Below are 12,276 nucleotides of genomic sequence, written 5' to 3' on the forward strand. Positions count from 1 at the left end.
CTATAGAAGAGTTTACATGAAAGAATGTTTGATGCGCTTAATCCTCACACCTAACAAAAATAGGACATGAGACTGCAAGCTCGCATCTAAGGTCCGTGGTGCGTGAAAAGACAGGACCTGACCTATCTTTGGTGCGTGCTTTCCATAGACTCCAATGGGAGTTGGAGAACACGCACCACGCACCTTGGATCGTGTGAACAGGCTCATTCAAGTAGCTGCAATGAATCAGTTCACACAATTTAGTGCTGCAGAGCCGCGATCTTTTCATGTGCCTAAAACAGCGCTCGCGTGAGCGAGCCGTCAGGGTGAGGTTATCCCATACTTTGGTCGCGGTTAGCCCCCTGTGTGAACGCAGCCTCACGTTCGTCCTGGACATGGTGCATTTTGCGTTCACGGCGAATGTGACATATAGCGTATACAGCCCCTATAAATGTGTCTTGGAGCAGGTTGAGTACTGTATGGCTCCTGGCAACATGAAGCTGTTTAATACGTGCTGACAGTTATTTTGGCGCATATTTTACTATAAAGTGAAATGTAAAGGTGGAATATAGAGAATACACAAAACCTATGAATATTCATCAAATTTCATGTTACAATTTAATTACATTCATTCTCTACATTTCTTCTCCTTCAGTATGTCTCTCCTCCAGCACGTAGCAGTCAGACTGGCAGCTCGGGGTTTCTGCTGACAACCACATTTCAGTCTTTACTCGCTTTACTTCTGATGCTGCAGCAACCCAACTAGAAATGGTTTTCACTTTGTAATAACCTGGGCTCGGAGCAGAGCATCTCACACGGCGCAGAACATCTTATCTCTAATTTCCCATTTTTCTATTTAATTTATTTTGTTTCCTTGTTTCAGCTGCTGATTCATCAGACTAAGGGCTCCTTCCCACGGATGGATTTCCGCTGTGTAATACGTTGCGGAAATCCGCTGCGTAGCCCGCAGTTATTAGGTTCTATTGAACCTAATAGCTCAATGCTCACGGTGCGGAATTCCATCGCGGAATTCCGCATCGTGAAATCACCCGTCCTCACCCGTGGCATGCTCTATTTGCCGCAGGTGTACGCGCGGATGGCTTCCATTGCAGTCAATGGAAGCCGCCCGTCACGCTATCTTCCGCTGTAGCACAGCGGAAGATAGCGTGAAACGACTGCCCCGCCTACCGCAGCCGCGTCATATGACGTGGCCAGTGCGTCATGTGATGCTGTGGGCATGTCATATGACACAGCCGGCACGTCATATGACGCTGCGGCGCGTCACGCGCTCTATTGCACATGCGCGCCGAAGCATCATGCGGGACGTAGGACGCCGGATCCGCAGGTAAGTATTGGTGTCTCTGGGGGGGCGCCGTGACGGGCTCCGCCACGGAATTTCCGCGGTGGAGCCCGTCACGGCCGTGTGAAGCCAGCCTAAGGGTGAACACCCACTTGCGTTTTTCTTGCGCGCTTTTTTTTTACGTTATTGTCAAGGGGCTATCTAATGTAAAAACACATCGCACAAAAATTGCAAAGCACCAACTTGCAATGTGTTTTTAATATTAAAAAGTCCCATTGAAAATCCCATTAAGATCATCGTTTAAATGGTCTCTGGTGCTCCGGTTACTATATGAGGTAACTGCATTATCTGCAAATCCATTATGGACATTTAGGGCGGCTTCACACGAGCGTGCTTTTGTGCGTGCATACGCACGCAAAAAAACACACTTCTATTTGCAACAATGCATTCCCTATGGTGTGTGCACATGTCCGTGCTTTACAGGTGCGTGCCTGCAAAGATAGGACATGCGTGCACCAGAGGAATGCACGCATTGTTTTCAATGGAGCCGCTGCTGCTGCCGGCGGCTCCATTGAAAACAATGGTCTGCCGGCTCCCTGCATTCTTTTTCAGGGAAGGGCTTTACATATAAGCCCTTCCCTGAAAAAGCAAAATTTTAGTGTAAAAAAATAAAAAATTAACTTACCTGTCCGCCGCTGCCGTGACCCCCACGGGGATGAAGAACACACCTGCCGCATGCGGCAGATTAAAAAGAAATCCCTTTGCTGCGCTTCAAATGGAGGTACCTTGAACAAATCTCAAACAATGGCTGTATTCCATAAAGAATAGGTTTTATTGACTAAAACCAATAGTATAAAAAAGGACCCCGAATGCGGTCAGACTAACAAAACATGGATAAAATCGATACAAATGTATGCAACGCGTTTCGGTGGAAAGAACCGCCTTTCTCATCCTAGCTAGTTAAAAGAATTCCCTGCTGCTACATCTGCCACATCTGTGACAGATCAGCAGAGCAATTCTCACTAACATCACAGGCAGGATTACTCCAAGAGGTGACACGTATATGTAGATAACACAGGATCCACTATTCACAATAGGGGATCAGCTGTGACTATCTACTTCCCCTCCCTGCAAAATGACCCCTGCAGGTTACAGAACATGTCAAGAATAGTCACCATACAAGTCAGTGGGTTCCCTCCTGTCAATTGTGTGAATGGCCCATGTAGCTGCTGTAAAGAATCCCTCTAAATGCTGCTAAATGTAGCTCAGATGGCCACCCCCATAGACAACAGAATATAAAAATTCTACGATCAGACAATAAAAACAGATTAGAAAAAAAGGAAAATGTTTATATATCTGGTTTTAACTACCTGGAGAATAGGAGAGGACCCAGAAGATTGAAAAAGGGCAAATGTTGTCCTTACTTTCAAAAAAAGGGAAGAAGGTGGATCCAGGAAACTACAGGCCTGCGAGCCTGACTTCTATACCAGGAAGGATCTTTGAACAAATTATTAAACAGAATGTATGCAAGCACTTGGATAAAAATGGAGTAATTAACCAGAGCCAGCATGGGTTTGTAACAAACAAGTCATGCCAGACTAACCTAATTTCCTTCTATGACAGTATCATCGACTGGGTTGATGAGGGAAATGCGGTGGATATAGTATATCTTGACTTTAGTAAAGCATTTGACAAAGTATCTCATACCATACTTATTGAAAAAATGACCAAATATGAGATTGACAAAGCAACTGTTAGGTGGATTCACAACTGGCTGAGCGATCGTACTCAAAGAGTGGTCATAAATGGCTGCACATCCAAGTGGAAGAATGTATCAAGTGGGGTACCACAAGGCTCTGTCCTAGGCTCAGTGTTGGTCAACATTTTTATAAATGATCTGGAGGAGGGAGTTGATGGAAAACTGATCAAATGTGCCGATAATGCAAGGCTAGGAGGGATAGCTAACACTAGGGAAGAGAGGGAGAGTATTCAAAAAGATCTAGAAAAGCTTGAACAGTGGGTGGCGACTAACAAAATGGTATTTAACAAGGAGAAATGCGAAGTTCTACATCTGGGCAAGAAAAATTTAAAGAGTACATACAGAATGAGAGGAATTGGACTAAGTGTCGTGCCCTATCAGAGCCGCAACAACTTGTATTACATGGGGACAGGAACCACTGAACTTGTGTATGGCCGGAGGCCTAGTCCTTGTCACTGTGTAGCCGAGTGGTAACACGAGGGAGAAGATTTGTGGAAGTATATATCACGTTGTGACGCCACCGTTCCCACACTGTTATTCTATAAGACGAAGTAATAAACACTAAGACTTGTGTGCAGTACCTCGGGACCTCAGGAACGGTTGAGACCTGGTAAACTTTACTTAGATAAACTTGAATAAACAGGTAAAATTACAGGTTTCATTCACAGCAGTAGTTACAGGCAAAAACTCAGAGGTTGGGAGGAAAATACACAGGAACAATACGGCCCTATAGTCCACGTTATCTATAGGTTACCGGTCGTGGACATAAAATATACTCCGGAGGAGGCAAAAGTAGAGACCTCTCCACATACACTCTGGTAGGAAGTTACTGAAGAAAAATCTTAGCCTAAATACACCCCACACTTCATCTGCGTGGGTGTCACAATCATGTACCTCTGTGTGGTGATCCTAATGGTGGACGGCCACACAGAAAAAATAATGCCTGTAGTGTGAACGGGTACCTGTTTTAGTGAAACTGGGATGTTGGGGGTTGTGCGCTCTCACTCTCTGGACGGGACTCACTCCTATTATATCCATACTCCAAATGCTGCGGGTACTCGTTCCTCTTCCTCCATCTTCACTAACATGGAAGCTGAAGGTGCTTCCATGTGGCTCTGTTAGTTACTGTAGTGGGCAAGATGGAACCCTACTCTAACACAGATTGAAGAAGACAGCTCTTTTCCCGCTCTCAGACACTCACTTTTATAACCTCACTTGTACCACATGACACAGTAAGAATAGATATATTTAGCAGCAGAGCTGACAGCAAATTATTTTAATTGAGTTAACCCTTCAGACGCCACAGCTATGCAACATACATACAGAAAATTGACATGAGGTTTTGCACAGTGCATCCACATAAGACAATATATGTATGACGATTATGGAGGGGTCCAGACTTGGGTATATTAATAGATCATAGACTGAACATGAGTTAACAATGTGATGCTGCAGCAAAAAAGGCAAACACAATTCTGGGATGTATTAAGAGAAGCATAGAGTCTAGATCATGTGAGGTCATTATCCCCCTCTACTCTTCCTTAGTCAGACCTCATCTGGAATACTGTGTCCAGTTCTGGGCACCCCAATTTAAAAAAAGACATAGACAAACTGGAGCAAGTTCAGAGAAGAGTTACCAAGATGGTGTGTGGTCTGCAAATCATGTCCTGTGAGGAGCAGTTAAAGGATCTGGGAATGACCAGATGACCCTTGAGGTGCCTTCCAACTTTACCATTCTAGGATTCTATATATTGCAGTAATGCAGTACCAGAAGTGCTCTCTAGGGGGCTTGAGAACAGGCTTTGAGAGGAAATCTCCAGCACAGAAGGAGATTACATTAATCAGCCAACTCCTGGGTGGTTGTGGCTTTAGTACAGAATAGCTCCCGAGTTTCTGAGCTCAGTGTCCATTCTGGGACACTTGGTCCCTCGGAGAGGACCCTGGGAGGTGCACTGCTGAACACTTGATGCTGGCTGAGAAAGCTGGGAACCCGACAGGGTGGAGTGCTCCTCGGTTGGCACCCTGGATGGGTATGATGTGATGGACTTTATGTTATGTGTTGGAGGCACTAGTCCTGTATGGTAGACGGGGTTAGAGCTTGTTATGTAGCGGCCAGCCTGCCAGGAACTTGTATGTATTCGTGTACACTGTGATGAGTAACAAAAGTGTGAAGATTGTGTTTTCATTGCTGTTGATTTACTACAATAGAGGTCGGATTTCCTAGGTTTGTACCAAACTTCTGGCCTGGACCTGGTTTACTGGTGTGTGACCCTCATTTATATATGATGCGCATATTATATATATATATATATATATATATATATATATATATATATATATATATATATATATATATATATATATAGACTAAATACAGTCGTCCACAGTTCTGCAGAATGTGGAAGGTATACATTAAAATATCATACATTTACCTTAATACATGCATATGCAGTATATACACTTTTGGAAACAAACTTACTTAATTTGATGTGTTTTAATCTGCTGCTCTCTGGTGGCGATACTGTGTACGACATCTGGGACTTCAAAACCCATCTTATGGAGGTATCTTGTTTCATATAAAACGTCCAAAATTAAAGGATCCAAGTTTACATAAAGTTCCTACATAGGAGTAAAACAAGTGTGAAAAGTAACCTAAAGCATGAAAAACCTTCCCTGACTTACCAGGGGCAGTCAGATCAAAAACACCTATTGTAAAGCAAATGCCCGACAAGAACTACAGTGGGAAACAGGGGAAAACACAGATTACGTTGTTTTACACTAAATACCTTTGCGTCCGGATGTCTAACCAGCAGAGATGCATGCAGTCCACTTTTGGCCATCTCCACACATTTACACCATCCTCTGTAATAGAGCAGCTCAAACTCCATTAACACGGCCGCCATTTTGTTGTAGCTGCGGATAATTTTTTTCATTTCAATGCCCTAAAGATAAAAAAGAGTTTTGTTTCTATCTTGTATTATCTAATATTAGTTGCAATTCTACTGTAGATTAGATATATATGGTGATGTTAATTAAAAAAAAAAAAAAAAATCAATATTTGCCATACAATATGCTTTTTGGGGTCCAAATTCTTAGTTAGAGGAAACCTGAGCTCGGGAGATTAACTCTCACCACATCAACACTTAGCGTGATCAAAGTAACTGTTTATTGATTGACAGGCAGCAGTTTTTATAGGAGCACATGGTTCAATTACAATAATTCAATTCAATGGTTCCATTACAATGTGAACATTGAGAAACATGCCGGCTTGACCTGCCATTCAGTCTGAACGTCACAGCCATCTTCTTCGAGCTCTGGAATTACTCAAGGCTTTTTGAGTAACTATTTAATATCTTTAAGTTGTCAAGAAAGAGGACAAATGAATATAATGGAAAAGGGGCATACAAGATGGCTAGAGGAAAAGAAAATAGCTACGCACACAACAGAACATGGAGTCGTATCCATTTCCCTAACAGTGACTATACGGTCAAGTTAGTTACTTTTCTCTGAGAGCAGTAAGCTGCAGGGAAGAGTTCTTTATTATCGAATTACGGAAAAATACTATAAAAAGTGAAGGTACAATCATATCTAAAATCATAGAATATATTAATAGTTGTATTAGTCTGTAAATAAGGGCAAAGTTTAGATACCGTGACGCTAGCGGACTAGCAGTCAGGTTATAATGCGCGGCAGATTTGTTGCAGAAAACAGATGTAGTATTTTTGCATCGGTATCTCTAAACCAAAGCCAACCATGCAACCTACTGTGCGAGGGAGAGTGTTGGTGGGACACTATGTTACCCCCAGGGGCGTACCTAAAGGCTCAGAGGCCTGGGTGCAAAAGTTCTCACACACACACACACATTTTATATATATTATATATATATATATATATATATATATTATACAAACACACACACACACACATACCCCGGGCCCCAGACCCCTTCTTCGTGTGATAGCAGCAACAGCCTCCGTCCAGCAGGAGGCAGGGGTAGCATGATGATGACATCATCACTGTGCTCAACTCCCTGCCACCCCGTGTGGCTGCCTCCTTCCTCCTTCCCCTGCTCTACTCTGCTTCCTCTCAGGCTGGCCGCACTGCCTGCTGCGTGATCACTACGTTGCTGGAGACACTGACCACAGCGACCCCTGACGGTACGCCTATGTTACCCCCAAAATACTGTCCATCATACCCAATAAGTATAGCTCATCCAGGATGAGGTACAAAGGAAACCATGCTTCCTGGATTCTAAGAAGAACATAGTCAGCTCAGGACTTTTTAGTAAGTTTGTTCTGGGCTTGATTTTTTTGTGGAACGTTGGGTAGGTTGGCAGCGGGACCTGTTGTTCCATTCCGAGGGTCAATACTGGGCTTTCCTGTGAACCATAGCCTGTTCAGCGGTGTAGAATCAACTCCTCACGGAGCTGTAGATGGGGGCACGCAGTGCACTGGGGGGCTGAAGGATAGAAGTCCCACTCTTTTTTAGAAGCTACCACATGAGGCATTTGTGTGTTCTGCATTGAGGTCTTGTGGGGTGGTTGGTATAAGCCCCCTGTACAGGCCGGGTGACAAGTGTTTATTTAGTGCTGGACAAGCTGGATTATATTTTCAGAGTATAAATGGCTATGTTTTTCTGAGTTTTGGCTGGCAACAATGAAGCTTTATGAAGTGTATCCTGCTGTCACGTTCATGAACCACAACCTGCCTACCGCACTGAGCTAGAACCTCCACACTATAAAGAAAAAGTATAATGGAAAGATTTGCACCTCTCCTGTTTATTGGAGCCGCTACTGGGTTTGACTAACAAATTCTGAAGCAAAATACTGAACAAAACCCTGCTGTGTGAACGTGGCCTAAGGCTGCATTCAGATGTACTTCACAGACCCATTGTAGCCCATCAGGCCATTCATATGTGTGAACTTTCTCACCGACTGATAGTCTGTATGAAAAAAGTGGCAGCCTTTCCTATTCTGCTCGCTCTGTTTTGCAAATGAGAATAGGACCTGCAACATGCACTGTCTGTGGAGATGGGACAGCACAGAGACGTGCACCCATGTGCTATCTGATGTGAGTTGTGACCAAGCGTCTCAGGCGCAACTCCCATATGGTGATCTGAATGCGGCCTAAATCATATATTCTGAACAGTTAACTGCCACTCCACCACGATGAATTCAGTGTACCCTAATGCCCAGGACAGGGCCGATAGCTTGTGTAGGTTTACAGTAACTACAAGGTCACGATGCTCTGTCTAGCACATGCAAAAAGAAATGAAAACAGGTTAAAAGTTTAGTCACAAATGGTGTAAAGTAATGAAATAAATCCCTAAAAGTGGACTAAACATATATATGTTTTTGTACAAAACAGGTTACTTCCTATTTTGTGTTGACAAGCGCACGCTTTTTGGCACGGTACTTATCTGGCACGCTAGGAGACAAGCAGAAGATCATTTTATACTGATATACAGCTTCACGATGATGGAAATAATCTACTACTAACCTGTAAAAGCTCCGTTTTAGTCTTGAGAAATCTCATTGGCTGGTCGATTTTCCTGTAGAGCTGCCGGGCCCACATAATTTTCCCTGTTATCTACGGTTGGAAATAAAGAAAAATCTAAACCACTTTCCAGAAACTGTAGCTGAAACACACTTAGTTAAAAGGAAGAGCACATGACATCCAATGGTTGTTTATTAGAGATGAGTGAGCGTACTCGGATAAGCACTACTCGCTCGAGTAATGTGCTTTATCCGAGTATCGCTGTGCTCGTCCCTGAAGATTCGGGTGCCGGCACGGAGCGGGGAGCTGCAGGGGAAAGCGGGGAGGAACGGAGGGGAGATCTTTCTCTCCCTCTCTCCCGCCCGCTCTCCCCTGCTCCCCGCTGCGACTCACCTGTCAGCCGCAGCGGCACCCGAATCTTCAGGGACAAGCACAGCGATACTCGGATAAAGCACATTACTCGAGCGAGTAGTGCTTTTCCGAGTACGCTCGCTCATCTCTATTGTTTATGTATAACAGTATAAGTAAAATCCCGGGTACTCACATCTCCCGGAAGAATGTGCCCATAATCGGCACATCAGGGTCTAGATTAGCTCGGGTCAAATTTAAGTAGCCCATTTAAAAAAGAAAATTGAAGGGCAGAAATGTGGATACTCACCGGGGGGACATTTCTAGGTATGAGAGGACTATCCTTGTGCTTCTGGTACAGTTTTCGAACCATGTCCAAGTCACGGCCATATCTCTGCAGGACTACCAGGTATTTTTCCCCAAAGTCCAGGTGGTCCTTTCCAATTCTTTCAAATTTCACCAACAGATTCACCATTTGCTCAGTCTTAATGATCAAGAAAGAAATATTAGATGCAGTATAGAAGCTACCAAACTACAGCAAAGAGTTGTCCACTTTCTATGGTTTTATTTATTTAGTTACAAAATAGGAAATCATAACATTTTTTCATATCCATGTAATTAAAAGTCTGCTCACATATGGTACTTTCTTATATCAGGGTGCTGGCTGCTATTTGCACAGTAGAATAGTAAAGTCTATGGCCTTGTCTGTCCATAGTAACGGATGTCAGACATGTGACTGCAATGTCCGAGCAGGGCGTGCCAAAGTGGAGGAGACCACGGGGAAACAAGATGGATGTCACGGGTCGCTCTGCGAACTCTCCCGCAATGGTGGCAAAGTGCCTGGCTCCGTCGTGGCAAAAGGGTTACTACAGTCAACAAGTAATGGTGGTTTGTTACGTGACGCCAGCACCTCTTTCCAGGTTAATGATGAAATAACGGACACAAGTCCTGGTAGCTTTGATTAGCAAACTGGAGGTACACAGTTTACTTCAGCCTTTAGTAGTATTCAGAACAACCATTTCATACTTGTAGTAATGGCAGAGGTATTGCTTTGTATAAACACATAGTTCAGTTTAGTACAACACAAGAAAATCTTCAATGCTCTCTCTCTATTTGCATTTAGAGGTTACTCAGTAGAATTCCCACAGTCCTAGTTATCTGATGGGGTTTTGCTAGAAGATTATTCTGCAGATTAATGAAGTTGATTTAAGATGGGCCTCTTTCACTTTCCTTGGCTTTGCTTTTAACCGTGTTTTGTGTAACTAAGGGCTCACACCCGCTTGCGTTTTTTTAACGCTGTGATATCGCCGCGTTTTTTTCACGCGATTGTCAATGGCACTTTCTAATGTTAAAAACGCATTGCACAAGTTGGTGCTTTGCAATTTTTGTGTGATGCGTTTTCAACATTAGAAAGTCCCATTGACAATTGCGTGAAAAAAAATGCAGCAATATTGCGTAAAAAAAACATGCAGGAAAACGCAAGTGTGCAGGAGGCCTGTTAAGAAGACAGGTCCCAAACTTTCTCCTCCACGCTGCTGATTAGGAAGCTTGTTAATGCTTGCTTCCCACTCCAGGCAATGCCATTTCTCTGCACACACTGCAGTACACCTCCTGCATGTCCTCTGAAGAGGACTACCTCCTCACGACTCCCTCTAACTCCTTCACTTCCTGTCTTAACTCCCGCTCTTTCTGTCTACACCTCCCCCTAACATCCTGCCTCACCCTGATATTTTCCCGCTCTGGACGATCACACTATCCCCCTCCACCAAGAGACCCCTGTTCTTGAGATCAGCTCTGGGACCTGGTGATAACAGTCGATTGTGATACAATCTTTTTAACTCGTCATCAGATTAGTCGTGTGGAATGCGTCAGATCTCCTACAAAATCAGAAAACTTGTACTTTTTATATGCTATAGAACAGTGTTTGTGAACTCCAACCCTTAACCCCTTAGTGAAGGGGCCTATTTTGTGCCTAAGAACAGAACTCTTTTTGGGTGATTTTCATCTCCACTTTTCCAAAGCCATAACTATTATTTTTCCATTGACATGGCCATATCGGGGCTTAGTATTTTTGTATTTTTTATTGGAACCATTTTTTCGCTACATAGAATGTATTGCATAGCTTTTATTCATTTGTTTTCGAGGGCACATCAATTCTACCATAGTATTTTTTCTCTTTTTGTTTTTTTTATACAGCGTTCTTACTGAACCCCGTTATTGCAGTGGGAGGCCGGTTTCTCATTTACCAGGACGTGCTTCCAACCCATTGCATACATTTATACCCTGAGGCGAGAAGGGGTTAAAGGGGTTATCCGGGTTTTAATTGATGACCTCTGCTCAGAAGAGGCCATCAATACCTAAACGGTGGGGCTCTGACTCTTGGCATCCCCACTGATCAGCTGTTCAAAGGGGTCCATTGAAGGGAGCAGGACAAGGCTGTAGTGCTCAGAACAGCAGCGATGACGAGTACGGCGGTCAGAGCACTTACATGGCTGCAAGTAGATGTAGATGTTACAGAGACTACAGCACCGCAGCCGCTTCAAGTAGCCAATCGGCGTGAGTCTGACCACCAATAAGACATTGATGGCATATACTGAGGAGAGACACTGTATTAGACTACAATACACTTACAGTCAATGCCTTTTCAAACCAGGAGTCCACGAATCCTTGAAGAGATTGGTAAAGGCCTTCTATTTGGTTTTTGAATTCCACATAATCCTTATCAAACTAAAATGAATAAAAAACAAACAGAAAAATACAGTAAACTTTGTATTCTTAGTGAAAAAGAGAATAAATCTCATAATAAACCATAATAATATCCCATAACATTCAAACAGTAACAGCTTAGGGAAACCAACTTATAATTTCTGTGCATCTCAAAAGTCAACAGCATCAACACACAGAAAAAGGCAGAGAGATATAAATGACCCATCTTTATTAACTATAAATATATACAAGTAGTTAGACGGAACTTGTCACGTCCTATAAACTAGGTTATGGTGCTTATAGGATAAAGGGCTGTGGAGTCACTGGTCACCCCGTTCCTGCACTAGCACACCGGAAAGTTGGCGCCTGGTCTGTAAGTGTGACTCTTCTCTACAGTCAGTGTGCGCACACTACCATAGAGAACAGTAGAAGTGTGTGTGTTAATGGCTGAAGAAGAGAGTCATGCTAACAGACTAGGCTCCAACTTCCCAGGATGACAGTACAGGAACGGGCAGCCCAGTGAGTATAAAAAGTACAGCCCAGACTCCTTGGTCCCAGTCTTGTAAGCACCATAAGTCACTGAGTTACATGCTCCAACCCCAATCAGATGATGGTGACATCATCACAGGTCTTGTAAGCACACGGCTGCTGTCCAGCTAGGTGTCTGTTAAAATTCCATAGCAACTAAG

At 43.5% G+C, this 12,276-nt stretch overlaps 1 protein-coding gene across 1 annotated transcript in view; it reads right to left on the reverse strand.

The window, feature by feature from the left end:
• Nucleotides 1-12,276, reverse strand: part of LOC136578989 (dynein axonemal heavy chain 5-like) — a 363,128-nt gene that overhangs the window by 300,988 nt on the left and 49,864 nt on the right. The window contains exons 16-20 of the mRNA XM_066579223.1: nucleotides 11,513-11,608; nucleotides 9,192-9,365; nucleotides 8,537-8,626; nucleotides 5,825-5,980; nucleotides 5,518-5,657 (exon numbers count right to left, since the gene is read on the reverse strand). Of these exons, the coding sequence (XP_066435320.1) occupies nucleotides 5,518-5,657; nucleotides 5,825-5,980; nucleotides 8,537-8,626; nucleotides 9,192-9,365; nucleotides 11,513-11,608 (656 nt within the window). The remainder of the gene's footprint in view (nucleotides 1-5,517; nucleotides 5,658-5,824; nucleotides 5,981-8,536; nucleotides 8,627-9,191; nucleotides 9,366-11,512; nucleotides 11,609-12,276) is intronic.

Source organism: Eleutherodactylus coqui, chromosome 9 (assembly GCF_035609145.1).
Source record: "Eleutherodactylus coqui strain aEleCoq1 chromosome 9, aEleCoq1.hap1, whole genome shotgun sequence".
Classification (NCBI taxonomy): domain Eukaryota; kingdom Metazoa; phylum Chordata; class Amphibia; order Anura; family Eleutherodactylidae; genus Eleutherodactylus; species Eleutherodactylus coqui.